This window comes from Molothrus ater, chromosome 7, assembly GCF_012460135.2.
Source record: "Molothrus ater isolate BHLD 08-10-18 breed brown headed cowbird chromosome 7, BPBGC_Mater_1.1, whole genome shotgun sequence".
Taxonomy (NCBI): Eukaryota; Metazoa; Chordata; class Aves; order Passeriformes; family Icteridae; genus Molothrus; species Molothrus ater.
This window is the reverse complement of record NC_050484.2, coordinates 10,575,392-10,601,822: the sequence shown is the minus strand read 5'-3', so window position 1 is coordinate 10,601,822 and position 26,431 is coordinate 10,575,392. Positions and strand designations below refer to the sequence as shown.

General features: G+C 42.7%; 1 protein-coding gene across 1 annotated transcript in view; it reads right to left on the bottom strand.

Moving 5' to 3' along the window:
* Positions 1 to 26,431, bottom strand: part of PLCL1 (phospholipase C like 1 (inactive)) — a 180,036-nt gene that overhangs the window by 15,772 nt on the left and 137,833 nt on the right. The window contains exons 2-5 of the mRNA XM_036386868.1: positions 22,583 to 25,054; positions 20,195 to 20,398; positions 10,431 to 10,506; positions 7,230 to 7,339 (exon numbers count right to left, since the gene is read on the bottom strand). Of these exons, the coding sequence (XP_036242761.1) occupies positions 7,230 to 7,339; positions 10,431 to 10,506; positions 20,195 to 20,398; positions 22,583 to 25,054 (2,862 nt within the window). The remainder of the gene's footprint in view (positions 1 to 7,229; positions 7,340 to 10,430; positions 10,507 to 20,194; positions 20,399 to 22,582; positions 25,055 to 26,431) is intronic.

Below are 26,431 nucleotides of genomic sequence, written 5' to 3'. Positions count from 1 at the left end.
TTTCCCCAACAGCCAGATGGCTCCCTGGGTCTGCCAGGTATTGGGTATCACCGTGGAAAACAGTACAACCTCATACATCCATCAGCAGGAGGAACTACACAGCTTCTCATAGGCCCTTCCAGTCCTATTTTTTTACCCAAACAGGTGATAAAGGCTGGGGAAAGGAGAGAAAACTGTGTGTGCTCCCTGGAAGAGCAGAAACTAATAATTGGCTTTGGTTCTGTGTGTGGCTGGGGAGCAAGTGCTGCTCCTCACAAGCCCAGCACTGCAGGCAGTTGAGTGCAGGCCTATGTGGGTTCCTGAGCCTGGACAGATAAACACAGACTCTGCCTGATCTGAATGTCTGGACAATCATTCCTTGCCAGCCAGTGAAACACTCCTGCTGTGACATTTTTCAACAAAACCCCAGCAATAACTGAATAACTGGGGACAAAGTCTCTTCTTTTTGTCAGGCTATCCTGGGACTTCATGCCCTACAGAAACTCACAGGACCATGAAGGAGATCATCAACAGCTGTGAACCCTGGTAATCTTTGCTTTCTGCTTAGTCCCTGCTATTGCCAGCCGTTGGCACTTGAAGATTTAAGATTGTCTGGGTGGCCTTCAAGTGTATTTTAAACGCACACAAATATTAACTTGTTCTAAATCCAATTCATGTCTCAGAATTTTCCTTGGCCAAGAAAACAGAGACCTTGTCAGTAACATCATTAGGGCTTCAAAAACTCCCAGGGAACAGCCAAGTACCTAGAGAGGTCATGCTGTACTTGTTGAGACCTCTCACTCCATCCTCCCCAGAGCAATGCTCTGGCAGCATGGCTGAGGGCCAAGAATAACAGGATATTCCAGCTGATTAACTAGTACTCCTGATGGACTGGTATTACTCTCCTTTTACCCTAATACACAGTGTTGAAGCAACTTGAGAAGTTTCCATCACCAGATACAACTGACAAAATCCTCAGAGACTGGCTGTTGAAGAGTTCTGGTTCCTGCCTTTGGGCTTGGGCAAAACAAACAACAAACAGTGCATTCACCACTTATGGAGGAGGTCTTTATCAACCAAATCAGTAGAGAACAGCACTCTGCTGTTCTCAGGTGTGTAGAAAGATCTGCCTATCCTACCTAATAATTGCATGGTTTGGTTGCCTTGGTTTACAAAATATACTGATCAAAACAGCTTGGCATGTGAAGCACAACACTTACCTCCTTATCTCATAAGTCAAGATCATTCAAAGGACTCTAAATCGCCTATCCAAGAAAAATCTTGCAACACCTCCACATACAGAAGAGCCCTGGAGCCTGTCCTGAGAGCCAGGAGCACAGGCTTTGCCCTGGAACCACCCCTGAAGCTGGGAGCCTCCACTGCATTCACCTCTGCATTCAGAAAACACAAAGGTCTGGGAACGAGTTGTGCTCCATGTGGCTCCTCCAGACTCTTTCTCAGATTCAATAAAGAAAAACCTAACTACCTCTTCCCTCATCTTTCCGTCTTCTTTTAAATTAACTGCTTCCAAGTAAGCAGGTTGGTATTTACAGGACTAAATGGATGTTGACCTCAATGCCCTCTTCACCTTGTCTCTAGCACTCTCAGAAAGCCAGCTGGTTTTTATCAATTTTCTCCTTTTTGTCCTTCAGTTCATGTGTAAGAGACCAAGCTGATCTAGTCACTATGTGAATCATTAGAGCAGCTCTGTATTTCCTCATTTTTGTAAAATCTGCCACTCAATCACAAACTGACTGGCTCAGATAATCTCTGCTCTAGCTGAGCACGTCTTGGCATAAGGCAGCAGATCCTTCAAAAGTAGCCAGGGCACACAGTCTGGAGAGGTTTAAAACTTTGATACACTGCTCTTAGTTCAAAAGTTTGAACTGCATCAACAAAACAAATGCAAACAATGTGGGGACTAGAAAGCAGGAAAGATATTTAGTCTCTCTGGAAAAAGGGCCTTTGGGGTAACCACATTCAAAACGCATTTATCTGGGTATGAGTAGACATGAGGTGAGTTGATATGGAAAAACACAGCTCCAAGCCACACAAACCACTCCTGCCTACTGCTCCTGCTGGACTATCACCGTCAGAAGATGACAGCAAATAACAAGAATTTGTTGCTAAGACACTATGGCTTATATTTAATCTATTTTTGACATTTCACAAATTGAGCACCAATGTACTTATGTCCACAGAGATATGGCAGGAAAAAGAGGGAGATACAGTATCAGGAGTTTTTGGGGGTGAGAGGAAAGCCTAACTGACACTTAGAGTGAATAAAATGTATGTACATAGAATACAGCAGCTTTGTGGGGACTCATGAATCCATCATGCTCTCACTTGAGATCTAGATAGCATAAATTGTCATGCAAATCCTTTAACAACAATAAATAATATGTGGCAGAAGAGATTGCTACCATTGTGCTTAACTACATATAAGCCTCCTACAATTCTGCTGTGCTGCTCTGTTGTCCACCCTGCAGCCTGCCAAGGAAAAAAGCCATGGTTCATGGCTAACTGCAGGAAAAAGAACTGATATGAAAAGACCCATATAAATGTCTCAAGATTTTATAATACTATAGAGTATCCATTCAAAAACACTTCCATAGTGCATGATAATAATCCTTAAATTAAGGCTGGGAATGGACCTAGTTCTTCCAAAGATCATCAGAAACTCTGTGTTTAAGGTGCTTTAGAATATCAATATCACTATCTGATGAGTAGTTTTTCTTCAAAAAGAAAACAGATACCTTATAGTGATGATAACTTCGCATCAGTTTAGGTGAGGGCAGGCAGCCTGTACGTACATCTGTCAGAAATCTCCTTTTTATCTCTGCAAGTAGCCTTAAAGTTGTTCACTTTGGGGCTCTGCCACCCAAGTGAGGGGTCTGGGATGCTGCAGGTCTCCCAGGCAACTAAAGGGCATCATCCTGCAAAAGTGCCATTTCTGCACAGTTCTGCTGCATATAATCACATACACTAGAGCTAACATTGATCACAGCCACATCATAAAATTGTGGAGGCCTCCCCTAAAGAGAGAACTGCATTAGCAATTTAATAATTGTATGCCTTCTGCATTTGACAGACTTCTCTTGATATAGCTAATCAGCAGCAGGATAATTAACAGATACCCTCATGGATGAGAGCTGAAACAAGCCCTGAAAATGTAACCACTTGATGTCTTGTGTCATGCACTAATAGTTGGAGTCCTAGTCAGACAGAACAGACTTAAGACAGCAGGAACGAAATCTTATCATGGGGAGAAAAAAGATTTAAAAACACATGCGCATTTCAGAGCAGACTAGAATCAAACATTTGAGTCTTTTGCCCTTCAGCAGAAGACCAAAACAGTAAACACCACTTTTATCTTCTTTTCCCCATGTTTTGTCTTTAAATAAGCAGGTATGTTGGCATATTAACTATCTGGATATTTACCATCAACATACAAGTACCTCTTGGTATTGTTTCTAGACTTTGTATGTGCTGACCCACCAAAGCACAAAGAGCCCAGAAAAATCTGTCTGCAGGCTGTCAAAGCACGTCTACATGAGAGCAGTTAATCTGAATCACAGTCAACATACTCAAACTTTGTTTGACTTACTTGCCAGGCTCTTGGGACTCAGGCAGATCCCAACTTCTTTGCTTGAGTGAACACCTCCTGGCAGTCTGTGACAGTTTTTCCTCAGCAAGGAAAGTAGCTTTGCAGGCTACAACTTTTTTCCCTCAAACATTCTCAAAACCTCATATAGCAGTCACTGAGCCAGTGGTTTGCTCATGTGACAAATGCTAAGAGTGCCTCAGTTACTGCAAAATGCTTGGTACAATATCCCATGTGAGAGGCAGACCAAGTGGGCTGAAGAGCCCCAGGAGAGGTGGCAGCTGGCTCTGTCCTGTGCTGAGAAGGACAGAAGCAGACCCAACCTGGCTCTGCAGGACATGACCCACATGTACCTGACCTGAAAAGCACCCAGCACTCCACAGCGGCACTGAGGGCAGGGGTTATATCCCTGCTCTCAGGACTCATCAGAACTGCCCCAAGGAGGCTTCTCAGCTTCTGCCTTCCAGGCTCTGGTGCTCCCCTCTCTCCCAGCACAGGCAGGAGGAGCTCACTGCAGAAGCAGCCCCAGGAACCAGAGCAGAGGTGGCCCTGCCAGGCAGGCAGGAGAAGCACCAGCATATGGGGAGAAACAAACACGAGCCCATGCAACCACATAAAAGCCTCTGCTCTGGGAAAGGGGGAGCCACTTGCTTTAAAAACATGAAATACCTTATGAAAATTGATAATGACCTTCTGTGACAAGGGAGGGTCACACCAGAACAATTGCCTCAGCTGAACTGAGTAGCTTTGTGTGCCTCATAGGGTGAAATTAAGGGTTCCTAACACCATGGTCTCTGTGAGGGGGTTAACACAAGTTCACTACCTTTGTATTCTACTGGCAGTCAAATACAGAGAGGAAAACAAAGAGACAGAGCTGGTGCTGCATGGAAATAAAAGTGAAACTAAATTTAAACTATTCCTGTAATATTGCTGTAAGAGCATGATTCTTCTGTCTAGTGTACTTGAGTTATGCCTCTCAGCATTACTGACCGTGAACCTGACAGTGTTCTACACAGCATGGAACCAAAAGAGGAAGATGTGACATTTTATAAATAATAATGTCAAAGCTGACTGGTTAGACTGTCACCAAGTTATAACATCCATTCTTTTAGTAACAATTTCACCTTCTGGCAAACAGTTTGTCCTTATAGTGGGTATTACTAATATGTAATTAAGTTTATATAAACTAAGGAAGAAAGTGACATACTATTTTGATTCACCTCTAAAAAGTACCCCAGGGCATTTTTAAACATGACAAATGACCACAGTTGGGATTTTTATAAAATACACTTTAATCTTGCAGTCTGTAGCTATTTAATGATTTTGCCAGTAGCAATTTCTTATTGCATCTCCTCTTTTATTCAAAGCTTACCTACTGCAATGAGTCTTTATAAAGAAACACATTAATTAAATATGCCTTGGCTTCACTAGCCTAGGAAAAGACTATTAATCATTTCACAGCAGAAGAACAACATAATACCTGCTATTGCTCCCAGGCACCTCACACAAACTGACTCGTGCCACGTGATGCAATTGCCTCCAACAACCCTGAGCACACAGAGAGGCTTTCTCTCACCAGCCATTCACTCTCCTCACCTAAAGCAGCTGATGCATTTGTGAGATGTTATGGAGTATTTTTTTCCTTGCCTTACAACCCTATAACAACATCTAGTGAAATGTATTTGTGATGTCCACCCTGCCACTGGACACAGGGAGGACACCTATGGCTTGGATGGGGCAGGGCTGTTGGTCCCTTCCCACCAAATCCTCCTGAGTGGCTCTCACCAGCACTGAGAGGACTCAGTGCTAAAGAGGAGATGCAGGTTTGTTATGGGCAGGGTCACACTGTTTTTAAGGGAAAAAAGAAAAAAATATGAAACAACAATTACTGATGGTTTCATATCACACACCCAAGCCCCAACTTCATTCCCAGTTTTCTAATGTCATCCCTGAATTGGATTCAGTCAGAATGAAAAGATGTGTCATGTGCATTTCATGGATGGTTGTCACAAACTCTGTTAATATTTTATTGTGTGAGAAAGGAACAAAAAAAAAGTTGTGGCTTACAAATGAAACAAGTAAATTATTCCTTGACCTTAACTAGATCTTTTTAAAAGCTCTTTTAAGTAAGTTGACAATATGTGCTAGGCAGCAATTATTTTCCATGGAAACTGTTTCTTTGATACCCTACTTGTACATTCATTAATCATAGGTCACCCTCAGAGGTGCAAACTTTGTATTTGACAAACATTTAAAAAAATCAAAACATTTAGAGCGACTCTGACCATTAGACATTTATTTTACCTAACACAGCAAAAGGTATTCAGATTAACGTTCAGAACTGCCTAGTTTGCTTTGGGGGCAGGAGCAGGTGACACTCTAGCTACCAACCTCAATTGCTCTGTTTGGAATAGGTTATCCATTTAAGTCTGTAACTTTGAACTGGTTGACTTTTCTCTTCATGAGAGATCCCATTAACTGAGCTGACACTGACTCCATTCCTCACTTTTCCACTCTCTCATGGTGAATCAAGGTATGCAGGAAACCCCAGGTCCTCCAGGTCTTCTCTAACCCTTCTTTACCACTAATGGCCTCTCCCACATACTTCTGCCCTTTAGCCTCTCTCTCCCCAATTCCTTTTTTCTTCTCCTGCTCAAGGCATGTTAAGGGCTCTTCCCAGTACACAGTGGTGATGCATACCTGTCCTACTGCTGTTGCATGCTACATTTAGGGGTATATTTGATGAGGAACTTAGTGAAAATTCCCTTTCATGAACTGGTTTGCTCTGGGACTTCAGCAAAGGGAAAGGCACTGGGAGGTCACAGGAAAAAGCTGCCAGACAGGGCAGCCTGGGAGCTGGAGGAAGGGAGCAGCTGGGACAAAGTGAAGGGAAGTGTGATCTGTCAGAGCAAGGTGGGAAATGAGGCTGTGAAAGGTGTGAGTTGAATGCTAACAACCTGAATACTTGGCTCAGGCCCTCTCCTTGTGCTGCAGGTCCACCAAATCCTCTCCTCTTTCCATCCCTGGCAATCCCTAGCTGTTTTCACCCTGGCTCAGTCACACAGCTACCATGACAATTTGTGGCTGGTTGGTGCTAAGCCAGTGGCTAAAGCCCAGTGAGTAACAACTTCACCCTGTGGAATGTCCCTGCACAGCCACCATGAAGGGGTGAAAATCCCCTTTTGGCTATTTGGACAGCACTCCACTTTGGAAACATAATCCTGCAGGATCTACAATATTCCTCATGTTTTTTCTTGACAGCCTCTCCGCCTCATGTCCCTTCCAAAGAGATGCTCCAGGTCTCATTTTACAAAAGAAGTATTTGACACACAGTGACCTCAAACAGGTCACTTTCAGGGTGCATGGGGCAGAACAGACAACCAAACCCATGTCCCTGATCATACAAACCATAAGCAATCTTTCCTCTTCTGTTCAAGGCTTAGATAAATTCCCTTCACAGCTTCCAAATCAGAGGTGTAATTGATATATTTGATAAATATCAGTAAGTGGGGGTAATTGATACTTGCCATTAAAAAAAGGACAATGTGTCTTCAGAATTAGTAAGATGTACAAATGAGGAGCTAAAAGAGCAAAGGTTTACTTATAAAGCTAATATGAGACAGGAGGTGGTACTTTCTGTGCTTACCTTCAGCACTGTGATATTCCATGCAAAACTCTCAATGGCTTTGCTTAATTTTCTTCCTTTCAAACCTTCTTTTGTCCCAAGGTTATGAAGCTCTTCATGGAATTCCATTCCTAAAAACACAGATTGCCACATCACTCAATGCACAATTGATTTTCCCATAAAAATGTTGAGTGAGTATTTTCAGTCTTGCTGCTGGGACATCCTACAACCTCCTTCTGTGCTTTCCCCCCTTCCTTTTCTTTTTATTACTCCATCCTGGGAGAACATTTTCCAGAATAAAGGTGCCATGTACAGTTTTGGGGCTGTGCTTCCACTTGGTTTGTGGCTCTCCTTGCCAGTGCCGGGGTTCCACACAGGCACTGGTCCCTGCACAGACACTCCTCCAGCACTTCTGCCTGCAGCCTGCACTGCTGCCAATACCTGTGACAAAAGGCTTGTCACTCTCCCTGAGTTGATGACTTTGCACCTTGGAAGGCTGTCTGACATATGTGGAAGATACCTGTTCAGCACAGCAAATGCAGGCTCCAATGCACACCTCCTCATTAATCTTAATCAGTGATACAGAAAAGCCCTTGCACTCCACAATGATAAATTACATCAGAAGCACCTAACTCTAATCACAGGACTGTGACTCTTGCAGCATGGAGAACTGAGACTTCAACCACAGCCCTCTTGCATTTCATTGCTAGTTTCTGTGGAAAATATCTGCAGGTCTGTTGCTGGATACAAAAATTTGGGAAATCTGGGAGTAAGTTAAAAATCTTAATGTATCCAATTAGCCCACCAATTTCACAAGATCTGCATAGTGTATGCAACCACTTCTCTGAGTCTGGTATGGATTGAGAGACAAAATGGAAAAGAGCTGCTTGTGTTCCCTTAATCTGTACCTTACAAAGGCCAAACTGGCACTAAATAACTCCAAAGTATCTGAAGCCTATCCTGGCTGAACAACCAAGCTCCACCTCCAGTTGTTTCATAGCTCTCCCTCCCTTAACACTTTAGGATAAATGTCACTGGCGAGTTTGAGCTTCATTGAAATGACATCAAAGAAATGCCAATGGAGAGAACATCTGTACAGTGCAGATGCAGAGGCAGCTTGGCAGGCGGCTGAAGAGAGTCCAAGGCAGGCTTACACTCAGCACAGCTTGCCCAAAGCACTCCTGGAAGACCAAAATTGGTTTTCCTTCCTATGCACCAACTCCAGGAGCTCAATAACCCTGAGGCTGTTCACCCTTACACAATGCAAGATTTCTCTATTGTTTATATTCCAAACCTTCACCAACTCACAGGCTTTGCATGTCAAGGCTAACAGAGTTCCTGCAGTACATCCTTTGGAAAACTGTCTAAATAACTGCACCCCGAGCAAGATTTCCTTGCAGGTTTGCTTCATGCCAACTGACTTATAAATCATTCAATTAGTAAAAGAAAACCTTCAAATTACTTGCTTTGTCCTGGGGAAACATAAGGTGGCTAATGGATCTTAGCTCTACGTGGACAGCCCTGCCTTCATGCAGCATCCTTTTAGTTATTCTTCCCTCTGGACCTCACTTCTCCACCTGTAACATGGACACAGCACCGCTCCAGAAAGAAGGAGCCACAAACATTTGTTAGGCTGCAGGCAGCAACATCAGCTAAAGCTTTTGCAGAGCCAGTCCTCCAGGCTGGTGCTGACCCCTGTGCATTGGCTGAGCCTGCACATTTGAAAAAAAAAAAAAAGAACAATAAAAAACCAGTCACACAAGAACCAGTCTGGGAGAGCCAGCAGGACCCTGAGGCACACGGAACCCAGACCAAAACAGGCTATAAAGCAGAGGTCTGGTGGAACACATGTTCAAAGGAAGCAGCACTGGGGTGAAGTAAAGGACAATGTCACAGGCAATTATACCTCTGACACCTCTTAATTTTGAGTGCTTCATCTCACCACATTTAAAGTGTTAGATAAAAATTTGCCTAGGTAACATTTGCAACAAACTAACTGGCAAATGAGCACGGGGAGAGATACCTCTCTCTTAGTCCTTTCCTCTCTAAATCCCATGGCTTCAGAGAAGCACTTCTTATCTCTCCAGTTGCCTTCTCAATCAGAAATTTTAAGGCTAATAGAGCAAACAGAAATGAAAATACAAGAAGATGGAGCAGCAAACCAAACACACTTGATTTTTTTTTCCCAGGGGAAACGGAGGAGAGGGGAACTGCATGGAACTCTGGAAATCAGTGTGGTGGCATGCTACTGCATGGTATTTTCCATAGACATCTCCTGCTCACAAATACTCCAGTGCCCAGGCAAATGTCATAGGTTCATCTCTCTGCGCAGATCAAGCTCAGCAGAAAAATATTGCTGAGAGCCTACATAGCTCAGTGCTAAGTATTGCTCTTAAATTTTACCTTCTAGAGGTGCTCCTGGTGCTGCATTTCCTTGTTAAGGTCCCTCTCCTTAACCCTCTGCACACAATGAAGGCTTGGGCAGAGGAATTTTATGCTGCTTATGCAGATCCACAGAACCCAAGGCATGTCACAATGATGAGGCCCATGACCTCCAGCCAGACATGGCCACTTGCCTCTTGTCCCTTCGCTACCACAATGCCATGGCTAAAGAGCAGAGACTGGGTTCCATCCTGCTCTTGCACCACATAAAATCAGTTAAATGCTACTGCTCCAGTTTCTCCTAATCAAAAAAATGAATTAAAGTATTAACTACAAGACAGCAGTTTCATTCATTATTTACATTTCATAGAAGGAAATGGCTGTAGCCTGCATCACTTGCCAAATTCAAAAATGCCTATCAGAAACAACAGTATTTATAATTGTTATGGTCCTGTGGGTATAAAAACCTCTTGCCTGCTCTATGTTCAAAGGGAAAACTGAGCTTGAGAATGCACTCAGTAAAGGCACCATGCCTTCTCACCCCTCTCTTTTTAGTGCCTTTTTGGTTCATTTGACTAATTTAAATGCTGTCAGACAGTTCAGAGCTGTAGAGCAGATGGAGAAATAACTTCTAAGGTGAAAGCTGAGTATTTTTGTCTGATCCAACTCCTGCATTGCTATTGGAAGATGAGCCTTCAGGAGGGTAGAGCATGCCAGAGAAAGATCAAAATGCTCACTTACATCCAGGTGAAAAATGCTATGTTAGTCTCAAACTGTAAGTAAATTATGGCACATTATTTCCCATCTTCCACCCAGAACTGCTCACTATAAATGGATTACCTGCTTTCTGGCACTGAACAATCTTGTCATGAGTGGTGTCTGCCGTCTCAATAAGAACCCTGCTCTCTTGAATCATCTGTCAAAAAAAAAAAAAGAAAAAAATCAGCATTACCAGTGTTTCCTGCAACATCTAACATACAGAAAGTACAAAGGTTGAAACTGGAGAGGAGGTTTGCTCTGAGAGCAATATAAATATTGGATCCTTCCTTCCTATGGGGGACCTCTCTGTATCTGTATCAAGCTAAGTATCAGTTGCTCTGAAAATGTTTTGCTCCAAAAGTTAATGGACAGTTGTTTTACATCCGTGAGACACCGCTGCAAACAGTATGAAGGAAACACAAGTGATTCCAGAAGAAAACAGATTTAGTTGAACACAGAATGAAGTTTGTCTGCTAAGCCCTTTATAACTGGTGTTTTCTTAAAAGGGGAAGTAAGCATAATCCTCAACATAGGTGGTTTTTAAAAATGTTACCAAGTGTTGAATAGAGCTGATTTCCAGAGGTATTTAAGCCTGTGCTGGATTTTATTCTATGCAACAGTTCAGACACCTATAGCAGTTGTTGAGTTTCTCCTCTGAGAAACTGAGATCCAAATCCTATCCTATCCTCAATATTTCTGTTGAAGTTTAACAGAAAAGACAAAACAAAAAATCAAAACAAAACAAAAAAATCCACCTAAAACCAAACAAACCAAAAGCAGCAGTTTCAACAAGCTTACTCACAAGTTTCACGACACCTCCCTACTTAGAAATCTTCCTAAAATAGCCCATTAACAGCAAAATGAAGAGTCCATTACCTGACAAGTTTCCTGAGCCTCCCTACATGCAAATACTATTCTCCTTTGATGGTTACAAGCCTCCAAAACTTCTCAGAAGCCCAGGCAGACAAGAATATTGTTCCATTGTTCTGTTTTGTGAAATTGCAAAAGGTGGTACATACATCTGTTACGGAAGGCAAGAACATGCTGTTTAACAAACTGTGCCTGAGAATAACCTCACTGTCCTGGGATATCCACAAACCTCACTCAAACCCAAACAGCACGACAGCAGTGCCAATTAGAAAGGAAGCAAACTCAAGAGTGACTGCCTAAAGTTACACCCTGAAATTAGACAAATCACCACCTGAAAGCTTTGCCAAAATGCAGCAACTGCTAAAAGCCTCCCTGCTTTCAAATACGCTAAATATGAAAACCCAAGTAGTAGGTTTTGATGGTTTTAGTGGAAGACAGCATAACAGTAATAAATTAACACTTGCAAATTAGCACATCTTACTGTTTTAATTAGACACAGGGAATGAGAGACACTTCCACTTGTCACACTCAAAGTTCCAGATTCTGAAGGAATTTAGATCCAAATTTTGCTTCTCATCTCACCTTCATTTCTAATTAAATGCACTAAGGCTGCATTTACCAAAAATACCGATGCCTTTCCTTTGATATAAAAAACAACACATGGAAAACAAAATCCATTATCAGCTTCACAGGCAGAGTGAAAAAAGCCTGATATACCTAGAGAGTGCAAAATTGTTTTTTAACAGAACATGCCCAGTGGATATGCCTGAGATTTAAATTAGTTTCAATAGTGTCCTTTGCCTTTCATTCTTATTACTTACTTGTTCATGCATCACATTGATTCTTTTGCTCTTTGATATTTTCCCTTGTCATCTAGAAAGAAATGACAATTTCTACCCACTCTCTGGCTTTTTTGTACCACAGCACACTATCCTTTTGTGCTGAAGGAGCCATTCAGCTGACAGCTACAAATCCCAAAGGTTGAGCAGTGAATGCAGTACAAAACCCAAAAATCCTGCAAGTCACTGGAGAGGCAGCCAGAGGCCAAATGTGCACCACTTACACATGCAGAGCTGGGGCCTGTGAGGCAGTGCCTGCACTGCCCAGTTCAGCCAGGAGATCCCAGCATCTCCATGTAGACATCACCTTGGGTTTGGGTCCCTACTGGGTCTGTGCCTGCACTTCCTACCCAGCAGCAAGGTTTGCCCTGTGAGGTCAGCTGCAGCCAAGCTGGTACAGGACATCCCATGTGTCAGACTCTCCTGTGCTCAGATCCCACAAGCAGAATGTGACTTGTGAGGTTCTTACATACACACATGCATACATACACACATACTTATATATATATACAGAGCCACAGGAAATTATCCCACCACGCACAAAAGAAGCAGGCTCGAGAATCATGCAACTACTGGGCCTACTCCCAGGAGTTTCTGGTTTACCTGTTTAAGCATTCTCAGACATGAAGGTATTATATGCATTTTTTAAGAGCAAAGTAGCACTAGGATGTCAATTTTCCTTTACTGCAGAGTAGGTAGAGCAATCCTCTACTCCTTTGATGCTAACATCAAAGTCTCACTACTTTCAGTTCAGCAAGAACAAACAATTAGTAACAGATCATGCAGCAGAACTTAACCTGTTCCCATCTTCTTATCTGCAGTAATCTTGACAAAAATAAGCAGCTTTTGTCCCATGAAAAATCCTGAAAATGGTTTCAGAGTTCCTCAGCTCAGTAACTAAGGTTAAAGAGCAGCCTCAGTTCATCACCTGGCATCCTCCCTCACACATTCTTTAGGATATAATGCACTAGGTAGAAATAATAGGACCCAAAAGCCAGTTACGAGGTAAGATTTTGGCTGGCCTATGGCACCTTTACCAGCTCTGATAACACAGTGTGCAGGACCCTATATGTCTCCATGACAGACCAGACTCTGCCCCCAGCAAGAGCTGCATGTGCAGTTTCAGGGGGCACAAGATCCTGCTTCCTAATGCTGCTGTAAAAGATGGCAACAAGAGGACAGGGCAAGGACACAGCCTGGGTGTTCACTTGTTAGAACAGACTGATTCAGTCAAGAGTGTAACAGGCAAGTAACTGCTATCCAAGAATAAATTTATAGCATAGGGTCATGGCATCTAGATACACTGTTCCTTTTTTGTCACTAGTTTTGAAATTAGTCCATAATTTCCCAGTTGGAATCATTCCCTGCTTTTTCAGCTGCCATCACATCTGAAACCCTGCTCAAGGATGTCACCTACTTCTTCTAGAAGGGACAAGAACCAGAAGCCTTAAAAACACAACAAGAAAGGCTGTGAGATTTTCTGCTGGGAAGGTAACCTGATACAGGACAGCCTGAGATTTTCAAGCCCACTTTTACCAGTAATATATTGAAATCCACCAACCTATCTCAAAAGTGAAGAGTGAGCTTTCTGATGTTTGCAGCATGAATTTCCATGCATCTTTGCTCTGCTCAGATATGCACTGAGCAGCCCTCCAGGCAGCTGTGCAGTCCCAGCCATCTGGCTGGAGCCCATCAGGATGCTGTTTAATGTCAGCTCCCAAATGGCAGCTCGCTTCCATGAGTGACTCTCACAGAGAAAGAGATGTCCCGCTCTCTCGGGACTCCTGTGTTCCACCAGAGTGTGTTAACTCCTGGATGCTGAGCTTCAAGGGATTACCATCCAAGTGACATTGACGGAAAAGCAACCTTTAGAGCATGGATGTTGGTATCTGGGCCCACTCGGAGGGAGGAAATTTTTACCAGCTGCTGAAGCTGGCAGGATTTCTTGGGATAACCTGCATTTTCCATGGCAGAAAGGTAGTGATAAACTTTACTGATTGATGTGTTTAACATAACTGAGGGCTGAGGAGGAAATTGGACAAAAACAAGAATGAAAGCACACAAAACCTGATTCTGGTATAGAGAAGAAGTATAAACTTGATTCATCTCAATCCACCTGAAGCTCTCTGTAACAATCATGGTGGATTCTCAAAAAAAGCATGGGAAGCAGGAGCTGGCACAAACCCAGGAGTTCTCTCCTTATCCCGTATATGAGACCCAGGAATTGAAACAGACCAAGGGTTGAAAACGTAACTGACCTGTCTCACTTTACCGTCTAAGAATAGCATGGAATATCAAATTTTAAATCCCAGTGCTTCACACAAAGAACAATGCTTTACTTTGTCACTTCTGTTAAACTAAATAAAATTTAAGTGAAATTTAAAATATCTTAATACTGAGGGCATCATATTACTCATGAAATGAACAGGGTTATTTATTGCCTGTACTAAGGGCAGTTTAATCACAGGATCAGTACAAACTGAACAAAAGAATGTTCTTTTTACTTTAATGAACTCCTGTGCTAAAGACCAATTTCTTCTTTTCATTGTGAATTATTCTATAAATTGAAAAGAAGAGAGGAAATTAACACAGCAGTCTCACCAAAAGAAGAAAAATAAAAGAGAGGAAAAGCTCCTGGTGGCAAATTAAAGTACTGCTCCTGCTGGAAAGATAAATGAGAAAAAATGAACAGTTCAAGGAAACCTCTCATAAATATTCCAACATTTAAAACTGAAATTGACTGAACATCAGACTACAAGGAAGCTTTCTCTTAGGTGTCTCCTCATAGCCATTGTCCCAGTTTTCTATGCCTTTCAATCACAATGAAGAGTTTTGCAAAAAAAAACTAAAAAACTCCAACCAACCAAACAAACAAAAAAAAAAAAACCAAAAACCCCTCAAAAACAAACTAAACCCACCATCAATCAAAATTAAAAGAGGTTACAAAAACACAATCAATTCAAAAAACAGCTGAAGAGAAAACTGAGCTCATGAAAATTTGAAGAGAATTCCCTTTAGCATTGAGTATTTCTTGTACACATCTGGGACAAGAAACAACCAGGTCATCAACTGTGTGTCAGCAAGTTTTGCAAGAAAAGAAAGATGGACATGCAGTGCCAGGACATGGGAAAGAAAGCTGCTGGCCACCATTCTGTCCCTCACCTTGTCTCTGTCCCAGTATAGTTCAAGACAGATTTCAGTATCTGAGTCTTTTCCTGCAGCAGCCCAGCATGAGGAAGAGCTATCAAGGATGTTTACATAAACTGGAAACATCTGAAATACCTTATTGACTCAAAGTAGAGAAGAAACTGCATAAAATTCACCTTAAATTCCAACTTCATGTTTTCAGTTAGAAGTATTTCTGGGAAAATACGGAATCATTGTTGCAGGATGTGATCTGTGCACAAAGACCAGTCCTCTACAGAACAGCAGGAGCAGTGGAGGAAAAGAGAGAGGTCAGTTTTCAATATGCTTATGCTAAAACAGTGTAACTGAAGTAGCCAACTGGAACTTCCCTTCTCAGGGATGTTCTGATTTGATTCTTTTCTGGTTCTGTTTTAGAAGTGACTAATGGACACGGGCAATCAGAGCAAGAAACTTTGAGAGCAGTGGGTGAGAGGATTGTAAGAAGCACAGAAAGAAACAGGACTTTCCTTAATAAGAAGTGGAAAAAGAAACTAACTTTCCCAGTTTATGTCGAATTTTGGATGGAAAATTCTTTAAAACAAATACAAATTCAAGACAATGTCCATGTGCTGGGCTGTGTGTGACATCAGTGAATTATGACACTTCTTTGGCAGTGGATACTCTGCTCTGCAATATCCCTTGTCTTCAACTGCTTAGAGTATTGTGAAAATGCTCCTCTGGGGATTACTATATCCCAGCTGAGGTATGAATTTCAGTGAAAAAGTCACAAAAAATCTACTTAGTCATTTTGCATTTACATAATAATTGGGAAAAAGGATTTTCTTCTTGGGAATGTAGTTGTACCTGCACCAAGACAAACCCAAAAAGACTGACTATGAAAGAACAGCAGACAAAGAGCAGTTCACCTCACACACACTTCAGCAGACCTCTGCTAGCATGCATGGACCTATACCCATGTCAACAAAACCACTGCCATTAAAATACCTCTTCTTATTTCCCAGCAACCTCATAGATGCTTCTTGTCCTCTCAAAAATCCCAAATCCATCTCCATGTTTGCCAAGATGTTCTTAACTACCCTGCATCTCTTAGCAGTACCTGCAGCCACCCTGTCCTTCCATAACTGTCTGCTTCAACACAGCAAGATAAGGCTTGAATACAGAGAAAAACATGAATGTCAATGTGAGTTTATATAACAAATAGCTTCATTATTCAATCTTTTTTACACTTCTTGTTATTTACGATTTGAAAACACATAAAGATAACTTGATGTCTCATTTTTCTTGGAAAAATTTCTATATGCATATGACCCAGGAGATTGGGTAAAACCAAGAACATTTATTATCACTAGTTTATTGCTTTTGATTTTCAAATTATTCAATAATTTGATCTTGGAGGAAAATAACGCTTAGCCAATAACTGAAATGCAAAGTGCACAAGTGTCCCTGACTTCATGCATGCTTGCATCAGCACATGAATATATAGTGCAGACACAGTAACCACAATCTGTTTCCAAACAATTCTCAACCAAAAAAAATCCTAACTTCACAGGATAACTGTTTGCAATGAATAATTCAACCATCTGTCAGGTCCAGCTGGGCCCCATCCCTTCTCTTCACATGGAGTAACTCCTTTTTAGGTGTGATCAAAGAGCACCAGCATTAATTTGACAGGTTGTGAGGCACAGTGCACATGCTGCCCACCTGAGCAACCACCAAGGGGGAGGACACAGGAAGAGAGGCAGAGTGAGAGCCCTTCCTCATGGGAAAGGAAAGCTCTGAAGAACAACTCTAAAAGTGGCAGAGTACACTATCCTAGGATGTGTGTGTGGGAAGCAATGACAGCATGACCAGAATCCATTCAGCACGCTCTACATACGGAATCAACTAAAGCTGTAAATTGAAATGACCCATTCTACACTGTATTTCTGATCACTGACACACTTTTCAAAATGGCTGTGTATTGTCAACAGTCCACCTTATTTTCTTAATTTTGGCAAATCCTATTCCCTCCTCGCCTCTGCAGAAATTCCTATACAACCCATTATTATCAGTTATCAACCCAGCTCTTCATATATGAGACACGGCCAACAGTACAGCTCCACTAAACCACTGCAATGCCTCCATAAAATGACGGAAGCACAGTCCTGAAAAACTGTTCCGGTTCCTTAAACAAAGCACATTAAATTTTATTCTAATAAAGTCTCTCAAAAGGAAATATTTAATGCAGAGCACAATGGTAAAAATTGCCCAGGGAAAAAAAAAACAAAACAGCACAAATGGGTCTTTGTCTATCTCACAGCTGACAAAGGCTGAGCAGGAGGGAACAGACAGTTAATTGTTTTCCAGATCATTGTGGCAGGTTTCTGAGCACTTGCACCTCTATTTCCTTGGACCCTCAGCCCTGTTTATGCCCCATTAAGCACACAGGCAGAGTCTATACTTTCTGTGGTAAAATAAAAGGGTATATTCAGTTGGCAATTTTCTGTAAGGGGGAAAAATTCTAACACATTAGGGCTGTTTTTATCAAAAATTATTTTCAAAGCAGGCTTTTCAAAGAATGTGGCACATGTAGTGTTTTCAGAGCAGCAGCACTCAAGCTGCTGCTTGCCCAGCACTCAAACTCCCTGTGCTGTGGGGCCCAGTGAGTGGGGCAGACCTGCAGTCACACTATGAGATTTAGGGTCAAACTTTTTTCCATTTGACTGTAAAAGGAATTAAGAAGTATAGCCTGTTCATACAAGAGACAAGCCAATATAAACATTATTTTACGTATTTAAAAATGCTCTTAGGCCTTTTCATTCGAAAAGCGCTTTGAAGTGAAGAGACATGCAGCAAGCACTTGTGGATCCAGTTCCTTGAAGTCATATTTATCAACAATATAAAAGGCTGAACTGTAGCATATCTTGAATTGAAATCAATAAATAAGCTAAAATATTTTATATTACTTTCCACCAACATCTCCTTGTGTTCTCATTTGCACAAAAAATAATAAAAAGAAATACACACCGGATTATATGAAGTTATTATACAGCAAGGAGAAGCCCCTTGTCAACATTGAAAATGCAAACCCCTTCCCAGACTGTGATTTCAAATATCAAGATTGATAGAGACAGTTCATTTATTCAAACACAGAAAAGGCTAAATAGATTTCAATATTCTGCCGCTGGCATTGTCTCAAAAGGCAAAGACCCTAAAATGTAATAAAACCACTTATTAAATCCCCCACGGGCAAAACCACTTGGGCACCCCCACAGCCCAAGAGGCACTTTCTTTTTCAGAAGTGAATAGTTTTAAAAAAGAGGCAGTCACAGCCAAAAGAGGGTAAAAAAAAAAGTATCATGTTCTCCTTAACAGAATTATATCTCAAATCAATCCTTGCATAGGCAAGGCATAACTCCCTTCCTCTCTCTCTGATTTTGAACTGTTTGCACGCTCTCTTGACATTCAAGTTACATTCTCCCCCATTGGAGACAAATGTGAGAACAACCATTATTTAAAACAGTTATACAAGTGTTTCTGTCTACATCCAAAAGAGGCCTTTCACCTATTTAAATTGAAAAACTGTTTCCAAAGTACAAGGAGGCCTTGAAAAGTCCCATGTGTACTCTTCACTATATAATTACAAAGATAAGAGATGACACGTTCATTTTCGTAAAACTCCATTAAGCAGGCCTCCAAAGACAGAAAAATCTCTTATTAATGTAGTATTTGCTCTGTCACAAAGACATGAGACCATGTAGCAAATCTACCCCAGAAAGATTCCATCTAAAATAAGGCAATCAACTGGATTTGCAAATCCTTGTTCTGGTATTGTTACAGCTGGCATTTTATTACCATAACTTAATCACTTCCAAGTACTAGAAACTATTCTGGAAGGAACCCAGGGGTTATTTAAGAGTACTTTTAGTATTTCTGTTTTAATCAATATCAGTGTCTTCTCCCACCCCACAAGTGGATTTTCCGTTGAAAAGTGTTTTATAAAGGCAAAAAAAGAGATGGGAAGGAGGTGGGCATTTGGCACGTTGAATAGTTGGTCAAAGCTGTGACTACTCTTTGCAACCCATCAGGGTCTCTGGAAACAATTCGATACTCTCAGCATTATTCGCCATTTTATTTCTTATGAGCACAAACTGCAGAAAAAACTGCTGTCCTCTGACCATGAGTGGTGATTCAGCCTGGCTGCCACAGTGCACTATTTCAGTCAGGCCTGGCAGAACTGTGCCTCTTGCTATCAGTAGCTGCACACTGCCAAAAAGGTTGGGAAGCAGCGGGGCACCCCCACGGCCCAAGAGGCACAGTGTGACAGCAACTTCTGCTGCTGGAAGTCACGCACAGCTGTTGCTCAGTCACCCACAGCAGTGACATATGTCATACAACGAGCAGCAGCACTCATCTGGAATGATTCCAGCTCGTGTTTCTACATTTGTGCAAGCATTCCTGTACCATACTGACCTCTCCTTCCCTGTGCAAGAAAATGGGCATTTTAACCTTCCCTTTCCAACACTGCCATGCCCTCCCCAAGAGCAACACTGACTGCATCTGACAGGGACAGGGGCAGCACTTAAGAGTGCTGCTGCAAAGCATAGGGAAAGGGAGGGCTCAGCTTCGCCTGGGAACTGCCATGCTGCAGCTCCCTATCTACTGGCCTTGTGCTCTGCTGCGGGGAGGCCAGCGAAGGCCAGCACACAAATCCTGCTGCTTCCCAAGGACAAGGACTACCAGTGCCAGCACAGGCTGAATTGTCACTAGTTTTGTAAACAAAGTCCTCTTCAAACACCAACCTGTGCTAGCCACAACCGTGTTTAAAATAGGAAACAATAACAAAAAGCCCAGTGTGGCATTGTGGTGACTGAAGGCCAACTCGCCGAGCCCGAGTCATTTGAAGAGCCTTATTTGTTTAACTGGAACATTTGGGTGTGAGAAAGCCAGCGGGCACAGCCTCATTCGAGCAGTGGGGAAAGGCAGAGGGAGGAGTGCTGAAGTGCTTACCAGGTCATATGCTGCCAGGACCTTTTTCTGCACGTCGGGCACGGTGCCCAGAGGCTCCAGGTAAGGAAAGGTGTCCTTCATGCAGAGGGCCACCGAGGGCGCGTTGTCGCTGGTGACGAGGCGCGAGGACAGGGTCAGGATGCACTGCTTGAGGCTGGCGATGGGCGGCAGCCCACACAGCTCCTTCACCGACACCATGGCGTTCTGGGCAAGGACACAAACACTTTAGCACGTGTGGCCGCTCACCACTCAGTCCCCCCTGCCTGCCATCACCTTGACAGCCCTTTCCTCTTTTCCCCTCTGATGGGAGGCAGTGCTATCCTGCTGTTCACCATCCTCAGGTCCTCCATGGACCACGGGATTCCAGCTGACACAGGAATTCCCTGCCAGCCCCATTCTCTTTCCTGAAGCCTACCGCCAGCTCCAGCTTTCTCCCAGGCTCAGGCATCCCAACTGCCAGCTCTTCAGCTACTTTGCATTGCAAACCAGCCCTAACAGGGACAAGTTCTGGTCCCCAGCATATTAAGACATCAGCCTAAAATGCTATTTCTCTTCCCAACTGCTTAGACTCCAATCGCTTTTGATGCTGTAATCACTTTGTTCTCCCATCATTATCATCCTCCAGCAAGAACAAGTTTGACAGACCTTGTATTTCCCATGGGAAAGGCAAGCAGGAAAAACTCACTTTGTTTTCAGCCTTACATTATCACATCATAAAGAAACACACACACTCTTTCTCCTCCATAGGTCACATGTAAGAAAATCAATACTGGATATACAGGTCAAACGAAACTGACACACCAGGATTTATTTATTTACCAGGTCAGAGGATATACAGCTGACATGCACCCATCTAGCTTCTTGAGTTGTACAAGAAGTGACCAAGATGCACAAAAACCAAGTAAGATATAACAACCCATACCTTGCAAATGTTGCTCCCACAACTTGGTGAAAAAAACCCCAATAATCAGACAATGCCTGGCTATGTTTTTCTCATTAATTAAATATGACAGCATGCAGTTAAATCCAAAAACGTGTCTTTACACAGCATTCCCCATAATATGATCTTTTACTGAACTTTTGCTTGGAAGGCACAGTAATACTGTTTCTGAATCAAATTCAGAGAATTTTCATTTATATAGTTCATATATAGTGCCTGACCTAGACAGAAGGTGGAGTCAATAGTGCAAACTAGTTACTTTCAAGGCCTGAGGAAAGGAAAGGCTAGGAAGAGTTTCCCATTCTTAAAAATATGCTGAGACAATTCCTTTGAGAGTGATTTAAAACTTATGTCATTTTGTAAACTTTTCCAGCTGTCAACATTTCATTTGCTTTAGACTCCATCCAGAAGAGTGGGGTCAATGAAGTGCTACATGTTTTTCTCCTGTTTTTGAGAGAAACAAATGAACTGTTTCTTTTTCTTTACCAAGGAGATAGCTACAGCTGATTCCAGCTATTTATTATGGAAAACCCATTGTTTAATGCAACTCAGTTTTGTTTCTAGGCAGTGCCTGAAGCTCAGAATTGAGCTGTCCTTTAATCAACCCCCAGTCACTCCCACCACAGAAGAGAGCACTGGGGATGCTGTTGTTTGGCTTTGCTGCCACTTCACATCCTGCCAAGCACCCCGGTCCAACCCAAGCCCTTGTGACAGTGCTGTGCACCTGGGCCCTGATGCTGCTGGCCACAGCAGGCTCTGCTGCACGCAGCAGCACGGGTGCAGGGACAGAGTGCCAGGGGACCTTCTGAGCCAAGACACGGCACTGGTGTCTGTGCCAGCCCTCAACCAGCCCAGACAAAACAGCTATTCAGCAGGGAGGAAACTGCAATCCAAGTGGCATTCACTGCCTATGTTGAACATCTGCAGTCCTGGGGCAAACAGCGGCAACACACACTCAGGAAAACATGCTGCTCTCTGCACAGTGGGTTTCTTTGGTGTACACAAGATCTTAATGACACATTCACTGACTGCTCCTTGTATTTCACCAAAGAAAATTAAGAGCATAACTCTCACTCAATTAGCAAAACAAAAGCTTGTTCATGTTTTTTAGAGCCAACGAGGAAATACAGTATTTGGGACCAGAGGCAGGGGACACTATAATGTACCCTCAATTCTGCTTCCTCAGGGAAAAAAAATCAACCAGTAAAACATGTTTGGAGAGGGCATACTGACTTTTAAAACATTTCTGCCTAATCCTACATTTGCTTGTTAGCTAGCACCTGTAACTATCAGCCTGCCAATGTCCATTTATGGGTTGACAAGAGCTGTGGGTCTGAAATTTCACCAGCTTCCACTAGCTTCAGCGAGCCTGCCCTAGCAGCAGCTCACACTGGGACTTTCACTTCCACACTCAGGCCACACCAACACATACAATGGAAGTCTCATACCTGCATATTTTCTCTCATGTCAGTGGCCTCTCGCAACGGGTGCACTGCCAGTTTAAAGATGTCATCAATAATCTTGAGACCGGTGTTCCTCAGCATGGTGTACTCCCTTGCCTTCTTCCCTATCCTCACTGAGAGGCTACGCTTCTGTGCCTTCCCGCCTCCACTTCGGTTGGTTATTGCAATGTGAACAAAGAGGGTAACGTGCTCCATGATATCGCCAACAAAAGAGCGCAGTGGGATGTGCCTGTATCCGGGTTGTAAGCACTCCAGTGGGATGGTGTACTGTCCTATGAACTCATCCCCAATGTAGTCATCGTCCAAAACAACAAAGCGGATCATGGCCAGCTCCGGTAGATTGATCTGGAACTCAAAGCTTTCATCAAAAATAGGGTTATCACTGTTCTGCTGCACAGTTTTAGTTCTTTGTTCAGTGCAGTCTGCAGGAATCCCATGTATTTCTATGCAGACATAGGGGTCTATGACATCCCCTTTTGCACACGCACCCTTGGGCTTTGGAAAATTCTGCCCACTGATAATTTTGACGTGTAGGACCTGCGGGGAGACGCCAGGAACAATACCCTTGGTATTTGCACTGAAGTAAGACACCTCGTCGCGCATCACTGAAGGCCTGAGAACATACCCGCATCCCCCGTTCTGTAGAAACCAACCAGTGTGTAGGTCCATCATGGGCCCTGGGGTCTGATAGTTCATTGCCACTATCTGGCAACCACAGTTCCAAAAATCTTGAGGATTTAAGTTACTCGAGTCTATCCTCATAGCACTCGGATATACCCTGGACAGAAACTTTTTGTTGTAGTTAACAAAATCTTCAGGGTATTCGTTTGCAATCCGACTGGCTTCTGCCTCACTGAAGGAGCACATTTCCCAATAATTTTGAGATTTCATGGATGTCTCAAAGTCTTTGTACTGGATAGATTTGCATAGGGACACCATGTCAGACAATTCCTTGCAGAGCCAGATCAGCTTTGGTTCCCTCGAGAAGTCCTCTGACAGTCTTCGGGATATTTCAGCCTCTTCATCTTCATCCGTGACCTCTCCTTCTAATACATCCTGGCCGCAGGGCAGTTTCTTTCCCTTCACAATGATCTTCATTTTCAGTTTCTCAGGTGATGGGAGGTAGGCTTCTGAGGATAAAGGTGCCTCTGTGTACAGTTTGTTTCCAAAGATTCTTTTCATGTGTTGCACCACCACCTTCTGCTGCTGTACAGAGCAGTGGTTCCCCAAGCACAGAATAAGAGGGTATTCTGAGGCAAAGAAGGCCAATTTGTTTATTACTTCGATGACATTTCGAAAGGCAAGTGGCGATGTCATGTTGTTGCGGTTACAAATAATGGGTTCATTATCTGGGCCATCACAGACATCCAGTTCAATACTCCGGCAGCTCATCTTTAAAGCTCTGACATAACCATTGATATCAGCCGGCCCTCTGAGCTGGTCTTCTATTAGATATGTATTGTGGGATGCATTGATGTAGTAATGTGACAAAGGCTGTGTCATGTCTTGGACAATTTTTTTGTGCTCTGGGTCAAAAATATCACATTCTGAGGACAATAAGTATTGAGTAAACCCATCAATGGCAAGAAAACCTTTCAACCGCCCTTCTTCAGAAAGCTCATACCTGCGTATAATATCTAGACACATTTCTTCTGTTATGTGGGTCACTCCTTGCTCAGCCTCTAAAAACAGCATGAGGTCATTGGCATCCAGGTACTCTTTGTTTTTGGATATCTGCACAAGTAAGAAATACACTTCGGGTCTTGTGCAAAGTTCACTGAATGCTTCACAAAACTCTTCTTTTGTCACTCGTGTTGTCAGTTTCTCTTTGCTCTTCTGAATTTCCTTAAATTTTAATCTAATCTTTGATTCCTTTAAGGTGGGGTTAAGCTTCTTTATTAGCTCCACAGCTGTATCTTCTAACATTATGCCATTGCCATCAACATCTGCTGCTTCGAATACAGCTTTTAACCAGGCAAACCGTGGGGTATTATGGCTGTTTTCCATCAAGTCCAGGGGTTGTTTGCTACGAGAAACTAAGTACCTTAATCCTGATACCCAAATATTGGCCACATCAGCTGAATTGGCAACCAAGTCAAGGGACTCATAGTTCTCACCATGAATTACTGACAGTGCACAGTCCTCAGAAATCTGATCTGCTAGTCCATTATTCCTGAATGTCTCTGTGTTCTTCCCTAGTCTGATTTCTTTTATAGCAGAAATATCAAGCTTGGCTTTGTCCAGATCCTTCTTGGAAGGCTCCCAGCGAAGAGCCTGCAGGTCAGGATCCAGAGTAAAAAAACGGTTATAAATCCGGGAATTTGGACGAACTTTCTTCAATTCACACCCAGCCTGCATAAAGCTGATACAGTCGCTGGCACTGCTTATTTTCTTCTCTGATGGCATGCTGCTGAAGGACACTGTTTTCTTTCTTCCACATTTTTGGTTTGAAGGATCCTGTGGAATAATTACATTAAAAGAAAATTAGCAGGTTTTCTTTGGCCATTCCACAAGTGCATAAATAATAGAAAAGGTACATTTATGTAAAGATAATTAATGTTCTTCTGAACCTTAAAACACAACATCTTATTCCTTCCCACGATTCAGTTCCCTACTGAGCTATAAAAATATACTGAGCTATAAAGCGGCTTGACTGACTGTGGCATTAGAGATAGCAAGTTTTCATGAGTGACATTTGCAGCTATTAAACTGTCCTCCAGATCTCAGCAACTTGCTACAGCTGTGAGGAAGCAGTACCCAGTTGTATACGTTATGTCCAGTTTCAAAGCAGATATATCACACTCTCTTGTCTCCCCACTTGTTTGGAAAAGTAGCTATTCTGGTCATTTCTGTGTACAACAACTACAAAGCACTGCAGGAAAATAGACAGCCAGACAAGAAATCCAAAGCGTTTGCCTTTAGGATATATTTTCTAACTCCTCTTGAGAAAATACTCAGCCAGACATGTGAGTGTCTTCTCAGTATCAACTACTTCTTGTAAAGCCAGCTGCCTACAAAGCTGTCTGTAATGTTAGTGCAGAAACTAAACTTGAACCTTTCCCTGCATATTATCAATTCAAAACATCTCACAATAATTATGAAGTATAAATCATTCTTTCTCTGCATGATTTCCTTCTACCCCATTAGTAAACTATCCTACAGCTACCAAAAATATTTTTAAAGCATCACTTAAGACTGCAATTAATTGTGAAAAATTTGTTAAAATTGCTTTCCCTACTATTTCCCTAGCCACTACCAATACTTCCTTAGTTTTCTGCCTTTTGTTGTTGAAGGGACCTCAGCTGCCTGAATTTTTAATGGAAAAGGAGCCGCAAGGCAAGGAAATGTTGATGCTGGGACTAAGCACTCAGGCCTCCACTCTGCTGCCTCAGGCCCAGACACCAGACCTGCATCAGGCACCAGCTTCCCAACAGCCCCTGGGGATCTGCTCTGAGATGCCAAAACCCCTGACTCCCAAATCCTCTGCAGCCTGGACTTCCCTTCCCTACCCCAGCAGCTGGTTGCTCTCAGCTGCAGTTTATCTGCTGTGTCATTCAACCTGCTCAGGCAATACTCCTCTGCAAATCCTATGAATAAGCTCTAGCAGGGCCCTCCATCCACCCATCTCTGTCCTTTGATGCTCTGCACTGTCTGAGCAGAAACTTGTGTAGCTCCCCAAGCCACAGAGCATCAGTTCTGATGCTCACAAGGATCTCTCCACTCTTCATTTGCATGTCTGTATAGACACTTTTAGCAAATTAGTCATATGAATGTTTCTACAGAATTGCTGCTGTCATTCACTCACTTCATTCAATAACATCCAAAATATTTCCA